Here is a 17563-nt window from a genome sequence, read left to right as displayed (position 1 = left end):
ATTTAGTGAAAAAAAAATCAAACAAATAAATAAGTTCAATGCACCAAAGAAAATGAATTTTAATTTTATAGCAAAGAAAATTATGACTCAAAATAATAGTTAATATAAAAATCATTTTATGCAGACTAAATTTATTCCTTCAATTATACTCAATCCAAAAAGATGTACTTTAAAATGAGTAGTACAAGTAAATAAAAATTTAAAATATTATTAAATATTAATAATTAAAATTATTTTTAACAAATATTTGATAAAAACTTGATATATTAAACATTATTTTTAATAAACTTTCATAATAGTAAACAACTGCTAAAAAAGAATAAAACTTTTTTATATGAAATAATTAAAGCAACTAAAAAAAGTAACATTAATCTTAAAGTATAAGGCTTAGAGCAATTTGAAACCAAAATATTTAATTTCAAACATAATAAAATTATTAATACTATTAGAGAAAAAATTTTTTAAATTAAAATGTAATAAACATCATAATTTTCTAAGTCTCTAAAAATATAATTTCTGTTAATTAAAAACAATTATCTGTGATTTTGGAAACTTTTTGTGTAATGCATGCAGGTGGTTTTTAATTTTCTAAGTACGCTAGGAAATAAATATAACTTAATGCATCATGTACAGATTGAAAATTATTTATCTTTATCTAATAAAAAATGAAATTTCACACAAAAAAGTGCAATCTAGTACATTTTACAAAACATTTAAAAGTGCTACATTGTTTGTAGTTAGATATTGATAGTTTTATTCAAAACCTAACTTTTAAATAGTTATTAATTTAGCGACAAATGTAAAATATATATACTCAAACATAACAATACTTATAAACATTTATGAATATTTATTTTTCAATATTTTAGGTTCATAAGATAGACATCGAAAATTTAATTTTCATAAAATTCAAGAATTCATAAAATTTAAAAATGAATAATGATTCATTCAACTATACATGCTTGTGCTACAGTTGAAATACAAAGTTTCACATTTAAAGAAACAAAAACAATTAATAAAATATTAAAAAGATAAATGTTACCTAGCCTAGATTAAAGAAGAAACCTTTCTATTACAAAACATCTAAACACAATGTAAATTCATTTTTAAAGAAATGAAAAAAAATCAGTGTATTACATAAATCATTTCAGAAAATAATAATTCTTTTTTTCATTTAAAAAATGTAATGTTAAACACTTTTTAATGATAATATTTTTTGGTAACTAAGTCTCACCAAAATAAGATATTTAATGAGTAAAATAACAGTAATTTAATAAGAGTTTTTTTTTATCCCTTAAGTTTAAAACAAAATTCTTTTAAAACTGATAAGTTTAAAAAGCTTTATAGTTGGTTGATATTAAATTTTGAAAAAATTAGGTAAATCTTACTCTTTAAGTAAACCAAATTTTTTAAACTAAATAAATTAACTTGAAAAGAAATTTTAAAGCTATAACTTTCTCTTTAAGTATAATCATTGTCAGATGATACTCAGCTGCCAATAAATAATATAAAACCATGTTTGTCATGAATAAGAATGGATAATAATGTATCAATAGTGATTAGAGATATAAAATAGTGATTGTATTATCATAGTAATAAGTATTATAGACTATTTAACAATATTTAGAATTAGTTTAAAAGTAAACTTTCGAAAAATAAACTATTACCACTAATAAGTAACATTACTTACAGAATATCTTCTAATGAATATGTGGTAACTTTTGGCTCTTATGACTTTCCTCTTCTTTTATTATATAAACTAATAAAACATTTTTTAATAAGCACCATATTTTGATATTTTCTTTCTTTATCAGTATTTGCCCATAAAAATATCCTTACCTTTTCATGGAAACAATTTTATTTTTTTAATTAAGGTTTGTTCTATGCAACTTATAATACACACTAGTGTCCCTTGATACTTGGGAGTTAACTGTATTAAAGGATTTCAAATATTATGTAAGCATTGAAACCATGGGAGGTGATTTGAAACTTGATAATTTTTGCTTAAAAGAAGGAATATGTTGAAGCTGTTTTTATTAAAGAACTAAAAATCATCAAAAGGAGAAATGTTTAAAACACAACCTTTAACACTAATATAAGAGATGATAATTTTTATTTTCAAAGACATTCAAAACTGAATGAAAAAATTACAATTACAAAAAGTGTTGTAGGAAAGAGTTAAGAGTACATAGTGTACAGCATCTTTAGATCAATATATTCAAAAACCCATTTTTTTTCTACCAATCTTCACTATAGATAATTATAATAAACAAAATTAAGTATATGGACAAATTACAAAATAATAATAAAAATAAAATAACAAAACAAAATATGAGCATTTATTACCCTGATTCTTTATAATACTATAATATTCTCTAGCTCTAAAATAATATAAATCTTTAATTATTGCTAAACTTTAAAACAGCATGTATTAAAATAATGAAAAACCTATATAATAAACAAAGAAACAACACAATTTAACTGTCACAATTTAAGTCAATTGACAAAAATTACTTTGATTTAGGCTGGATAATTAAAAGAAAGTATTCCTTAGAATGTTTTTTTTTTTTTAACATACAGAAAAGTATGCAAAGGGTAGACTTGCTAACTTTTTCTAACAAGAGTGGAAAAGGGAGTCAACTCTTTTAAAACACAAAAATGCTTACATGATATTTAGAGAAAAAAAAAACTTTTAAACAAAACTGAATAAAACATATATGAAACAAAAAAGGAAATCAAATGTAACACTTTTTAGAAAATTCATCATTATCAACATATGACTACAATTTATTACATGAAACATTTTAACTTTAAATATTTTCATCACACATAGCTCATACATCCATCAAAAATATGGCTGCCATTTCTTTCATAATAAGCGGACATTGACGACTAAAGAAGTACAGATATCAATAGGCAAACAGATAAATAAATTTTCTTATAGATATTTATTTCTTTGTTTTTCAATTTTTAATTTCGTAACTTCAGTTTGTAATAGCTTTAAAGTTTCCTGCAATGTGTTGTTTTCATGCTCAAGCCTCCTTATCTCTCTGCGTGATTCAAGGAGTTGTTTTAATTTATCATCACTTACAGTACTGCGTAGCATGCTCAGTTCTTGTCTCAGAATGTCATTTTCTTGTTCTAAATTTTTCATAAGATTTAATTTCGATCGAAGTTCTTTGTTATCTTGAAGTAATCTAGCAACGGACAGTAGTTCGTTACTGGATGTATCACAGACAAAAGCCTCTAAACTCTCACCATTGCCACATGATTCAGTATGATTAACATTAGGTTGTTTAGAAAGGATTTTATGAGGAATGCTATGATTCAAGAGATCGCCTAAATTCTTTTGAACATATCCTGCAAATAAAAAGGGTTTAGTCAAATATAATTTACAATTTCATTGAAACACATTCTTAATAATTTATAAGAGAAAAAAATAAAGTTATTTGATGAGAACATCATTTGAGACATATTTGAAAATTGATTTTTGAAAATTGAGTACAAATAACAGTTAGAATTAGAAACTTCCCAGAAAACAAATATTTGCAGTTTATAGATAATTCACTATATTTTTATCTTTAAATAAAGAATTTGCAATTAAATATGAAATGAAGTTTAAGTACTTTACAAACAATTAAAAATATTATTTTCATCGACTCTTAAAAGCAAACATTGCAGTAGTAACGATTAGCAGCATATGTAGTGATTATGGTACTGGACTGTGAAAAACTGGGGTTTGATTCTCCGTGGATGCTTTAGTCCCACCCAGCTTTAGATCAATGGGTACCATCTTCGGAGCCTTAACCATTCATGGTAAAGCATTCTCACAACAGGTTGTTGTGGAAATGCTTTACTTTTTACTTTTCAAAAATAAAACAAAAAGAAAAATTCATAAATGAAAACAAATGCGTCTGCAACATTTGTTCAATTAAAATTGTGTTAAAAAAGCAAATTGCACTTATTTTTTTAAAAATTAATTTTAAATTGTGGATAAAATTTTGAAAAATGATTCTTAAAAACCATTTATGAAACAAAAAACATTATCTTTTTTTAAGAAAAATTAAACTGTAATAATAATAAACACACTTATATGAATAGAAATACAGCTGGTAAACTAAAAGTGCAAGAAACATCAAAATATTTTTTGAAACAAATCTTCATTTAAAAACAGATTAAATATTAACAGGGTATTATATTCATTGTTTAAAATATTTTTATTTGATTATTGATAAGCTTAAAATATTATGTTACCTCTCAACAAATTATATTTTTTTAGACACATTACAATACAAGATATTCTACTTTAAGGAACCAAACATAAATTTTTAAAACAATTTTGGTACTTCATTCTAATTAAAACGATAAAAAAAACAATAATTTCGAATAAAAAAAATAAAATATTTTGCAAATGTTTAAATGTTTGCTAATTAAAAAAAACTATTAAGTATTTATTTAGTTTCTAAATTAAAGGTATAGTTTGAAGAAGTCGGAATAAATGTTTTTGCTTAAATTTTTAATGGTAAATTAGTTCTTGTTTATTGTTTAATCTTCTACAATTTCTGTATACAGCAAACCACACCTTTAATAATTTGATTAAAAGCTTCATTTGCATCAAAAATAAGTAAATATGAAATAACAGTTGACAGGTTTCAAGTGCTTAAAAACAGGTTCCCATTTACAAGACTTGCTAGGCGTGAATGAGAAGAAACAAAAGTGGTTTTTCGAAACACAAAACGTAAAGTTGCCAATGAAAAATGAAAAAATAAATTTAAGATACAAAATTAGGAAAACCACAGTAGCCAAGACTGGAAAAATATCATTTTTGTATCTGCTCTTTCACATCTGGAAAGTCTTGAAAATGGACGTCTGTTTTAAGCTTCTGAAATAGATCGACTGTTATTTCCTATTTACTTTTATTATTAAAGAGTAAGAGAGTTACTTATTAATAACACTTATTAATATTATTATAACACTTATTAATATTTCTTGAGTTTCACAGTACTCTATTTAATAAATAAAATGAGCTGAATGAATAAAATGAGCTATTTAATAAATAAATAAAATGATAATAAATAAAATGAATTTGCTTTGGAAATATAATATTAAGTGCAAGTAAAATACAATTCCTAGGAAGTTTTTGTTAAAGTTTTGCATCATTTTATATTCTTTTTCAAATTTCTCACCTTTTTTTAAATAAAACAAAAATAAATAATTAAATTTCAAAGCAAATTTTTTAAAAATAATTTTTGAGTTGATTTCCTAACATTCAATACAAATACACAAAATATTCACACAAAAAAAAAATGTCCATTGGTCATTCATGGATTAATACAAATTAAAGTACTCAGGCAAAATTTGTCAAAATACAAAATATTATTAAATAAATCTATATTTAATTTTTCCTCTTGTAAAGTAAGACTAGATAGTGCTTATGAAAAAAAAGCAGAAAAATACAAAATATACCTGGAGGCAAAGGAAGTACACTTAAAGTTCCATCTAAAGTTCTCTCAATAATGCAACCAGGCAAGCTTATGTTCAAAGGAGCTGCATTAGGAGAGACTAAACCAGAAGGAGGTTGCTCTTCCTATGGATGGAACAAGACATAATAATGATAATTTTTTCAACAAATAAAATGTTAAACAACAAACAACACAAATACTTTGGTGATAGTTATAAAAAAATATATTAAAGGTGTATTCTAAGTGTTCATACAGAAGATATTAACAGTTATTATTACAAAGAAAACTTTATTTTTCAGTCCGGCATTACAAACAAAAATTTCTTAAAAGGAAGAGTAGGAAAAAATTCATTAAAATTTCATTCGGAAAACATAAAATACTTTAACAATTTCACTATCATAAACAATATACTTTAATCTATCAATTTTTGAAGAATTTTTTACCTAATATCTAGATAAATATTTCTCTGCCCCTAACAACAAGTAACTCAATAAATAAAAATAATTATTAAGTTCAAACAGTGGGAATAAAATTTAGGGTTATTATTCAAAAAATGAAACTTAAAAATGTTTGTAAAAGAGCTTTCAAAAACAAATATAACAATAGCAATTGTCAGAATTTGGGCTCTATTGTCCTGTTTTCAAAAATCAAAAAAAAATTTTGTTTTTGTTATATAAGTATAATGTATGACAATCATAATGAATGAAATTTCAATATCAAAAACTTTAGAGAAGCATTTTAGTGAGCTTACAATTTATAGAGAATAGGTTGACAAAAATAAATACTAGATTAGTTGAATAAAGAAAGAGAAAATTGGTGAAACAGCCATAAAAAACTTTTTACACTTTTCTGTTAAACTTAGTACTTTTATGAGATTTTATGAAAAAAAATACCAAAGCAGCTGAAGAAATACATAGTAATTGGAAGTAGTGAAGCCTTTTGACTATTTTTATTCATAAGAATGAGTTAAATATAATGAGCATTACTTTGAAATAAAACTATTAGTTTTAACCCTCCAAACATTGAGCAGTAATGCAGTAATTAATGTTCAGATAGTTAAAAAAGTTCATACATTAAAATAGGAAAATTAACAAAACATTTTATGCATCAAGTTAAAAAAAAATAAATGCTTGCATATTTTAGATAATAAGTTAAAATGTTATGAATCTAAATAATAATCAAATATAACTTATTATAAATTGTAACAAATCTACAAATCTTCATAGTTTATTAAAGTTTTAATGTAAAGAATTTATCACTCCGTTAATTTGATGCAACTCCTTTAAAGATATATTAATTTCTTAAAAATAAAAAAAATCTCAGGATCTCAATAAAAATTTAAGTTTTCTAAAATGTTACTATAAGACATTCTCCTCATACGGATTAAAAAAATTTTAATAAGAAAAGATTATTTTTTTAATTAAAATAATTGAAAATACTTTAAAAGATATAATAAGTTACGTATACTTTTAGAAAACATTTAAGTTTCTTAAAATGTGTAGATAGAATTAAATAAACCACACATAATGTAATAAGTGTTCACATAAATGTAAGACATTTTCTGATTGCACTGCAAAAAAAAACTAATTTGAAAATAGTTTTTTTAAAAATTAAATTACCTGAAAATGTTTTTATTATTCTTATTATTAAAGGAAATAGTGGTGAAATAACACATTTTATATACTTTGGATTCCCACCAAAAAGGAAACATTTCAGAATAAAATTAAAAATGTTAAAAAATAATGTATTAAATTAGAATTTAAAAATGATATGAAAGTAAAATGGGGAATTATTAATTATAGAATTAATGTATGCAAAATAAAAACTTAAAAATCAGAAAGTTTATTTAATCCATAAAACAATGCGCAAATTACATAAAAGGAGTTAAACGAGAAAATAACTCTGAATTGATTGCTAAATTAACAATTGTAACTAAAGTAACATTTTATGGTGTCATAAATATCTTTATCCCATAACAAGCATTTGCTCATAGTAATCAGCTGAAGCAATGAGACTTTAAAAATAATGATAATATGAAAGAAAGAGAAAAACATGCCAAAATTAAATTAAATCTACTAGCATTGAAGCAATATGTGAAACCTTTAGCTGAATCGTATAAGAAATAAAACTGGCAAAAAAAAAAATAATACCATCTATGAAAAGCTTTTTACACTAAGTTAAAAAGAATACTTAACAAAGAGTACTTAAAAGAATACTTAAAATCTTTCTTTGGTGATTTTCAAAGGGAGATATTCTTCATCACTTATTATTAACATCTAACAGTATTCATGAAACTGGTAACAAAGATTGGTTTAAATGCACAAAACATACAAAAAAATAGACTTTTGTTGCAAATAATTTTTTTGTTAAAATATAAAAGAAAAGGGTAAAATTTATACACAAACCTGTAATTGTACTTGCAGGTTATCTAATATTATTTTAGATGGCATAGGTTTTGCAACAATTTCATCTTCGAAAAATTCCACAAGACCAGATATATTATTCATTTGTAACTGAAGGTATAAATTGCTAGCAAGAACACTTAGAAACCCAGCTCCGAGTTGAGAGTTGTCTTTTTCTTGCATGTAATCTTTATCAAGTCTCATACTGAATTCACAATCTCTGAGAATAACGTCCTTTTCATTTTTCCATGCTCTAGCTCCTTTAAAAAAATAATAATAATAATTAATTAGAAATAGAGATAAACTCATTTATGTCTCAGAATGTAGAGACTGACATTAAATCTGAGTCAGCCAAAATTATTAAAATAAACTACAATGTACAAAAAAGAATGAGAAAATACTTAAAAAATAACTTACTTTTTATAATATTTAATTTAAAATGATTGTAACATGTACACATTTTCTTTTTTTCAGTTTGAATTTCAGTAAATGTTTAACCATCAACAGATCAGGCTCAGTATTACCACTTATTGATTCCAGAAAAGTTAGCAACTTCTCTGCAGACTCTGTGTCTTAATACAAGGATGGTGGTGTTTTTATCAGATTTTGCGTTTTAAAATCATTTTATAAGAAACATAAACACAAACGCAAGAAAAGTAGGTAGGGAGTGATTCTGCTGAAGGGTTTGTGCAGTAACATCTTTAGTAAACTAATGCAATTTTGTGATTCAAGGTTTAATGAATGAACTTCACATAGCTATTTTTTTACACTTTTCCATTTACAATTTGAGATTAAATTGGAACTAAGAAAGGGGGAAAAAAAAGGTGATTTTAACCCTTTTTGAAGAGAATAAAATTATCATAAATAGTTGAATAATTTTATTATTAACAGCTTCAATAAAATAATATTTGAGAATTTAAGGGTAAATTTCTCATAGAAAATATTACTGGTAATAATGAGGTTTTATATATGTCTTTTAACATCAAACCAACCATTTTTTTTTTTAATTTCTTGTTTAATCTAGTACCGATGCTAAATTAAATTGAATGAGCTTGAGAGCGTTTAAATTTCATTAAATAAAAAATTTCTACAATGTTTTTTAAAAACATCTTGAAGCAGAAACTTTAAAAAAAGTGTAGTTTAACCTTAAAAAGTGGCATCCACTTTAGGATGAACTTAATTCAGTAAGTGAGCTGAATTACATTACTGTAAAATATAAATAATATATATATAAAAATTAATTTTAAAATTTAAGCAATAATTAATGCTAATCTATTATATTTTACCATGATCAATTGGAGTATAATTGCAAAATAATAATAATAAAAAAAAATAAAAATAAGCACTATATGACTTGATGTAAATACATCTCTCTTTCAATTTGTAGTACTTAATTCACAAAGCACAAAATTCCCAGAAAATAAGTTATTGGAAAGAATTTATAATGCTGTCAGAGAATTCCAACATCACATGTAGAACAGTCAAGCATTTTAATTTCACTATAAATTTATTATACAGCTTAAGGTTTTTTTTATAAATAATTATTTTTACATACTAACATTAGGTATAAAGATATTTTAGACAAAAACGCATCCTTAGAAATTTGCCTTTATTTATTACAATGTTAATTAATTTCTCATAAAAAACATCTAAGTTCAACTTTTAAGAATAAATAAATAAAAATAGTTATATTAATAAAATGAAAAATAATGAGACATAAACATTTCCAACAAAAGTCATTATTTAAAATTATGCCACACATTTTGAAGTTGATCAGAAGTCAAAATCTCATAAAGTGAAAATAAGTCTAAATCTTAACTTCAAAAAGGACAAAATTTGAGTTATGTTTCTCTTCTTAAATTTAATAATTTAAAGAGCAAATTGAAGTTTTGTATAAATAACATTTATACAGAAAAGTCTAATTTTACTAGCTAGTAAAGTGAAAGCATTCTATCTATCATAAAGTATAGTTATCAATAATAATCAAAAGGGGAAAAAATGAGCACAAGTTTAACGATTCAAGGTGAGAAAAAAATATGTTAACACAGTACAATTTCAACTAATAATTATGAAAATTACTTGTGGAAAAATAGTTCTGGAAATTTTCCCATGATATTGCAGATTCTTCCTTGGTCTCAATCTGATCACAATGCAATAAAATACTAGTAGCTAATTTTGAATGGAAAATACACCCAACTTTGCCGAACTTGAATGTTGTAATTGAAACCTATAATAAATTTTTTCGTAAGCTGATATGTTGGAAAAAATATATTTTAACAAAAAAGATATCTGAAGATGTAAGATAACTGAAAAAAGATATCTGAAGATATATAGTAACTGAAAAAAGATAGCTGAAGATGTATGATAACTGAAAAAAGATATCTGAAGATAACATTTCAAAAATATCGTTACCATCACATGATTTATGTTAAATTATTTTACCTCTGATATAATCTTTCCTGATTTAATATCTATTGCTTACTTTAGGTTCAACAGTTTACTTATGTATTTCAGTTATGCTAGCTTCCTTCGATTTTGACATATATCATAATATAATTAATATATAGAAAATATATAATATATAGAAACAGAATATTTTAAAAAATTACACTTTTGTCTTAAAGTAACAAAAATATTTTTTTTATTAAGCAGTCATCATCAGCGTATGCTAAATGCCATAACTTATCAGAGATAATGACAAATTATGATAACAAAAATGGTTTTTATTCGCTATAAACAATGAATGAATGCTGAATGTTGACATTGGCCATTATAAGTGTGAAGTAAGTTCTTGAAAAAAAAGTGTCTAAGTGAAGGTTAACATTTATAAGAGAGTGTCACCTTTCGACTACTGTTGTTATGTAACCATTGCTATTTTATCCTTTAAGAAAAAAAAAGAAAGTTAAAATTTTTTAAAACTATTTTTCTTTCAGTTTAGAAACATGTGTCTATAACAATATTGGATATTATTTGATAAGAAATTGCCTAAAGTTCTTGAAAAAAAAAAAAAAGATAGTAACAAATGCTGTAAAATTTAAGGTAACTGTGCAAACTTAAAAACAAGTTCATTATTTTTGTTTATCACATTTTAAGTCAACAAATATTTTTGATAACATTCCTAACATAGATCCTAAAGAGGAGGTATTTGATAGGCAAGAGGAAATTAATTTGTTTGATTGAAAAGATATAAGTTTCTGTATATTCTAAACAAGTAGTAATTTTGACCCATTTTAGAGACTTTTTAAAATATGTTAAAAAGCATGCATATTTTATAAATTGAATAGAGAGATATCAGTAAATTTGGCTGAAGCAAGGTCAAAAAAGTTTGGAAAAAGACTGTTTTAAAACAATAAAAAAAAAGAATTTCGAAAAATAGAATATTATGTTAAATTGCTTGACAGCTCTTCAATATAAAATAATAATAAATCTTAATTACTCATGTAATAGTTTACAAAATTTTGATTTTACAAATTTAAATCACATATTTAACTGTTTTAATCACAACTACTTTTCTGAATTGTTTGTCTAGACTCTAATTCTCATGTCGTATGGTTGTTTTCAAACAACCAAAATGAAATTAAAAAATTATGCAACCAGAAAAATTTTGACACAACTTCCATGTTGTTTAATCCCTACAGCAATTACATACATAGAAATTTAGATATCATAAAAAAAAATTTACCATTTCCTTTTTCTTTTCACTGTTAAGTGTATAATTGCTTATAATGGAGCCTTCTTTCATTCTGCTTGCAACATCAACTCCTATCTCAGGTCTAGCATGCTGAAAGAATTCATCATCCAAAGAGCCATCCTGATTTACTAAAACAAACTGATCTAAATCAGAGGACAAATCACTTTTGATAGATATTGCATCATCATCCGGAAAGGAAGAGTTTTCAACATCAGTCGATGAGTAAGCATCACTCTTCGTCAGGGCAGAATCAATGCTTGCAACCAGAGAGCACAATCCTCGTTTCATGGCGGACGTTCCACTCTGAAACCCTTTCTGAAATGTTTCTGTTGCAGCAGATGGTTGGATTTCTTGAATAGGTGTATCTAGACCTTGTGATGAGCCTGATGAGTGACAGTTGAGCAAGGAATCACTACAAGATTTTGGTAGTCCATTCTCCATGCAACAGTCCTCCAAAAGACCAGAGCAAAGAGTTTCTTGATTAGACCTCTTCGAAGGATTATCGTAGTCCCCAATAGAAAAAGAGCTTTTCGACTGTAAGATTTTCTTTCCGTAATTATGCGGGATATCACTTGCACTTGAGCAATCTTCTTGTAGTGATGCTAAATCTACCGAATCTGATGTTGCAGACATCTGATTCAAGTTCCTTAATACTAATGACAGTTCAACTTGTGGCAACCAAACCGATGTACACAGGGATAAGACAGGTTTATTTTTGATGATAATATTAGTATCAATTTCCAAATGCTCCATCATGTCAGTAAGAATATCAGCAGCTCTAAGAACAAATAAATATTGGAAATGTGACAGCTGAATATTGACTAAGGAATCAACATGTAACAACAGATAAATGTCTGCTTCATCAACATCATGTTCATTATTATTGTAATTATCATTTGTTATTGGAGGATTGGTTTCTTCACTTGAATTTATATTAATATTATTTTGGCACACATATGATTGAAGGTTTGGTAAATGAAGTTTCGAACTTTCCACTCCATTTGTAGTCAATGAGTTTCTTAAAACTTCTTTAGGTTTCTGAGAACTGTAAAACCAAATTGTAATAGGAAGAGGATCTATGAATGGTTGAAGTCTGATTCTGCCCGACTCACACACTGTGAACTCAGCCCAAAATGGATCTAAGTAAATACTCCAAATGTCTGTTGATTCTGTTAAAATATCTTTTGATATACTAATCGGCAAAGTACCATGTTCTTTACCTATATCAAATGAATGAGATAAGGTAACAGAATGTATTTTAAATGCCAACTAATTGAAAACAATAAATTTCAGTACATTGGAATAGAATGATGAATTTGAAAATAATTTATTTTTAAAAAAATAGACAAATTAACAATATGTTAAAAGATTAATTCAATGAAAAATTAGAAATTTGCAATAAAAGATCAGCAATTATATTTTAATTTCAAGAAATGTAAGCAAAAGATCATAGAAAGTAACTTGCACAATCTTGTAAAAATAAAATATTAGTTTAAACAAAGAGATATAATTCTATGCCACAATCAAATTACTAAATGACAACTAATAAGTTTTAGGAAGCATTATAAACAAGGTTGGCCAAAATCATGATTTTTTTTCTTTTTTTCCACATTTACCAATCATAGCATTGAATAAAATATTTTAATACTTAATATTATTAAAAAAAAACAAAAACATTATAGCTAAAAAGGTTCATATTTCTTACTAAAATGGTTTAAATTATTAAAAACTAATCATTGAATAAATAAGATCATAGTTATATTTTTCAAGCTCTACTTGCCAATGAATGTTAAAGATTGGGAGATTATTTGTCAATTAGATATCTAATGAAGAGTAAATTAAATAAAACACAAGAATTTCAACTGATTTAAAAGCAATCCGAAGATTTAAAGAATGAAATTTGGTCTTTGGTTTGTCTCTTGCACAGTCTAAATGCAATCACTTTGGGACATTTTCCAGAAGACATGAATTTTGATCCTATTCCTTTGTCCCATTCCAGAAGGCAGGGATGAGATTAGCCAAAAGGCAAAAAAGCTGAATTTCCACGATAGTAAATTTTACGCCTTTAACAATAAATTCCAGACAGTTTAAGGTAATAAATAATGTGTTGACATACAATTGTGTACTAATCTATTATTATATCAATGATTACATTAATACTCAACATTTAGTGAAAATAAAAATAAATGATATTAAAATCGTGTGAATAAGAATCGAGATATTAGATTCCAGGCTTGGGACCTCTAAAAGACTTGTCAGAAACAGCGTCGTTTGAACTACAAAAATCGGATCTCTCTGGAGGGCGGGTAAAAAATTCGGAAAACCTTATCTGCTGCGAGTAAAAGGGGAGAAAATAGCTAAAATAAGTAAAAATGAGAAAGGATTGGTGGCTGTTGCTACGCCCGTTGGCTTCTTGGCGTCATTGTTCTCAGCCAAGAGTCAGTTAATGTAAAACAACCAAAGAGTATACACGCTCGGTTTTTTCATCTCCGCAGCGCTACCAGCACACCTGCAAAATAAATTGTTTACAGTCCACATTGTCCAAGTTTGATTTTTATATACCTCGCAAGCTATCGCAGAACAGTGGCTATGTAGTTTGAATTTTCTGAAAGAGCGGAATACTTATAAAAAAAGTGAAATTTGATTAATTGAAATTTGAAATTTGAAATTTGATCTGAATTTTTGATTAAAAAAAAGCTAAAATTTAAGAGATAAAAGTGAAAAAAGCGGAAAACCGCTAAAAAGCGAGAAAATCTCATCCCTGAGAAGGTTAACTGTTGTCAATCAAGTCGTTAGGTTATACATATGAAGGATCTTGAAATTAAGACAATCTGTCCCAAAGAAATGACTGTTAGTTATTTAGGTTATTCAAAATATCAAATAAGCATAAAATACTATATCGTGTTCATTTTTTAAAAAAATGTTAGTCAACTTAAAATTTTTTTTTAAAAGGAGTAATTTTATTCTAGTTTTTATTAATTTATGTATGATGCGTAAATGGAAGATATTAACTGAATTTAAAAAATTTTACATCATTTTTATTCTTATTACAAGAGACAACTTTTCATAACAAAGCAGTCCGAAATTTAAAAAAAAAAAATTTCCAACCCACTATAATAGACACCCATGCTCAAAAATTTTTTCAATTCAATTAAAACAATACATTTCCCAAATCAAACTTTATTAGCTATCTAAAAGCTTAAAATATAATAAAAGGTTGACAAAAAATTTTATTAATGTTAAAAAATTCGGAATTAAATTTTTACAAACTATTAAAAATAATTATAAAACATAAGTAATACACCAAAAACACCCACACAAAAAATAACACATACCTTCCACATGCTCAAAGAATACATTAGAATATGGCTTCCTATCATTTCTCCAAGGAAATTTTGAAGTGTTTGAAAAAATTTCCTTTGAATTTAAAATATATAAACATTCTTTTAGGTCATTCTTAGTAGTGTGGTCACCAAGACGACAATTAGTTGCAACTACACGAGATGCTTGTAGTTGTAGTGTACGAGGCCTATCTGGTTGAGTTGGTGAATGAGCATCAGATGGAATGACAACCTAAATATCAAGGTTTTAGTTAGAAAATTAAAAAAAATGCTCATTATGTTGTTTAAGAAATAAATAGATATATTTTTAATAATAAAAGTTAAAAACAACAAATTCGAAAACATACAATAAGAACAAAGTGGTTGTAAAAATCAAAATTAAATAATATTCCCTTTCGAATATACAACATAGTTTAAATAAATTAAATAAATAAAAAAGGGTACATAAGTTTTATTGAATTAAAAAAAAACATATCATATTTTAACATATAAGTTAAAAGACACAAAAAAGTGATACACTAGTCCTCGTTAAAGTTATCATCAATGAAATAAAAAGTGAAAAAATCAAAGTACAATTTCAGTTGAAAGCAGCTACTCACAATTTTATATTTGTGCAAGCTTTCTTAATTTGGTTAGCAAAAAATATAAGCGCAATATATTACCTGTGGCAAAAGTGCTTCTACTCTAATATTAACATATGATGGCGTCTCTGTTGTTCCCATTTTTAAAGACATCTGAAAAGAATTTATACCAATTACATAAAACAAATCTAAAAAGCTTGTAATAATTACAACTGCGGAGAGTAGGCATAATTTTTTGAACTATATGTATTAAAAGCAAAGTGTGCAAAAGAATTTAAATTTATAATTAAAAAGTTGTAATGATGATTCGGGAAAAAGCAAATAAAATGAATTTCTAGAAAAGCATTAACTATTATTATTTTTATAAAATTAAAAGTACTTCTTTGTGATGAATTCAATTTTATTTAAAAAAAAGCAATTAAAACAGAAAAAAAGTAAAATTTCATGAAAATTCTACAGATTTTTTGGTGTCACAATGGTATACTTTCAATTCCTCTCACCATAATTTAAAAATACAATAATACAAATACAATAATTTGATTGTTAGTCTTCTTGCAAGCTCTAACTTATTCTATCCACCGCCTGATACCTTTCTATTAAAACTTACTAAAATATAATGTTTCACAAACAATCTTGTACCTCAATGCATATATAACCCCCTTAACCCCAACTTAAATTATATGATTTCCTGAGAACTATTATTTCAATTACATTAATAAGGCTTCAAGTAAAGTATTTTTCTATAAGCAGGGATGAGAGTAGCTGGAAAGTAAAAAAGAGGAAATTCAAGAATAAATGAATATATATATACAAAAATTTGACAAAAAAGTGCAATTTTTAAACTTGTAAACCATGTGATTATAAATCCCGATGATTAATGTTAAAATTGCATGAACATATAAATATGAATCACATGCATGATCTGAAATTAAGAGAATATGAATCCCAAAATGAGGCTTTTAAATCACGTGAATATGAAACTCTATATCGAATTTAAAAAATGCGAAAATACAAATTATGATGCGCAATTTTTTTAATCACGTAAATACGAACCACGATGCGTAATTTTAAATAGCGCGAATACGAATCCCACTGTCTAATTTTTAAAGCACGCATAAATAGGAAAATCGATGTTTGATATTACAACTGCAAAAACGAATCACGACATTGGATTTTAAGCTTGCGTGAATACGAATCGCTACATAGGATTTTAAAAGCGCGTAATTACAAATTGCGATATTGGATTTTTAAATCTCGTAAATAAGAATCGTAATGTACGACATTTAAATCGCCTGATTAAGAATCGCAACGTTCAACTTTTAAATCAGGTAAATACGAAAATCAATGTTTGAGGGAGGAATGAGGACTTCAATACTTTCGTTCCGCGGAAAATTTAATTCCTCATAAAATATTTTAACTTGTTCAAAAAAAAATTTCAGCGGAAATTAGCGGAAAAAATGGAAAAATCTGAAAAAAAGCGGAAATTTGCGAAAGAATCATATCCCTGTATAAGGAAGGATTCAACTACTTATCTAAGATTTCAAGTAATAGTTTTTTTTTATAAGATACATCTAAGATCTAGTAAGGGTTAGAACTAATGGTTGGATGTCTTGTGAAAGGGGAGTGGGAGAAATTGTTTGTAACTTGTTTGACCATATTCGGGATATCTGACTAACAAAAATCTCCATTTTTGTAAAATTTTTTGAAGAATACATAAGTTTGAATGACACTCTAAAAACAGGAAAGTTAAATGAAGTAAAAGAGAAGGTGTCTCCCCTGATTTTATTTCAGGTTATTTACAATGATTTTAACTACCATGAATCTTAAATTGTTTATCTCAACTGTAGAATTTAACAGTGCTCAATGTCGTTCTACAATACTGAACAGTGTATAACAATGAGCTACAGTTGAAACAGTAAGAGAAATAAATTTTCCAGAATCTCCAAATCTAAATATTTTATGAAAATATAATTTACAAAAAAAAAATGATTAAACTTAATTCCATAACTGTACAAAAATTCTGATAAATCTCCTTTGCCAAACAAAACAAGACTGATTAGCATTAGTATTAAAAAAATAAAAGAGA

General features: G+C 25.7%; 1 protein-coding gene across 2 annotated transcripts in view; it reads right to left on the bottom strand.

Moving 5' to 3' along the window:
* Window positions 1-1590: 1590 nt before the first annotated feature.
* Window positions 1591-17563, bottom strand: part of LOC107438982 (bridge-like lipid transfer protein family member 3B) — a 40653-nt gene continuing 24680 nt past the window's right edge. For both annotated transcript variants that reach the window (XM_087159639.1, XM_087159640.1), the window contains exons 13-19: window positions 15559-15630; window positions 14891-15128; window positions 11547-12775; window positions 9944-10091; window positions 7868-8124; window positions 5467-5587; window positions 1591-3360 (exon numbers count right to left, since the gene is read on the bottom strand). In XM_087159639.1, the coding sequence (XP_087015765.1) occupies window positions 2939-3360; window positions 5467-5587; window positions 7868-8124; window positions 9944-10091; window positions 11547-12775; window positions 14891-15128; window positions 15559-15630 (2487 nt within the window). In that variant the 3' untranslated portion in view covers window positions 1591-2938. The remainder of the gene's footprint in view (window positions 3361-5466; window positions 5588-7867; window positions 8125-9943; window positions 10092-11546; window positions 12776-14890; window positions 15129-15558; window positions 15631-17563) is intronic.

The sequence above is a fragment of the Parasteatoda tepidariorum genome, chromosome 3, assembly GCF_982258835.1.
Source record: "Parasteatoda tepidariorum strain Cologne lab strain chromosome 3, Ptep-v5.0, whole genome shotgun sequence".
NCBI lineage: Eukaryota > Metazoa > Arthropoda > Arachnida > Araneae > Theridiidae > Parasteatoda > Parasteatoda tepidariorum.
The sequence above is the reverse complement of the archived record's forward strand: the minus strand, read 5'-3'. Positions and strand labels throughout refer to the sequence as shown.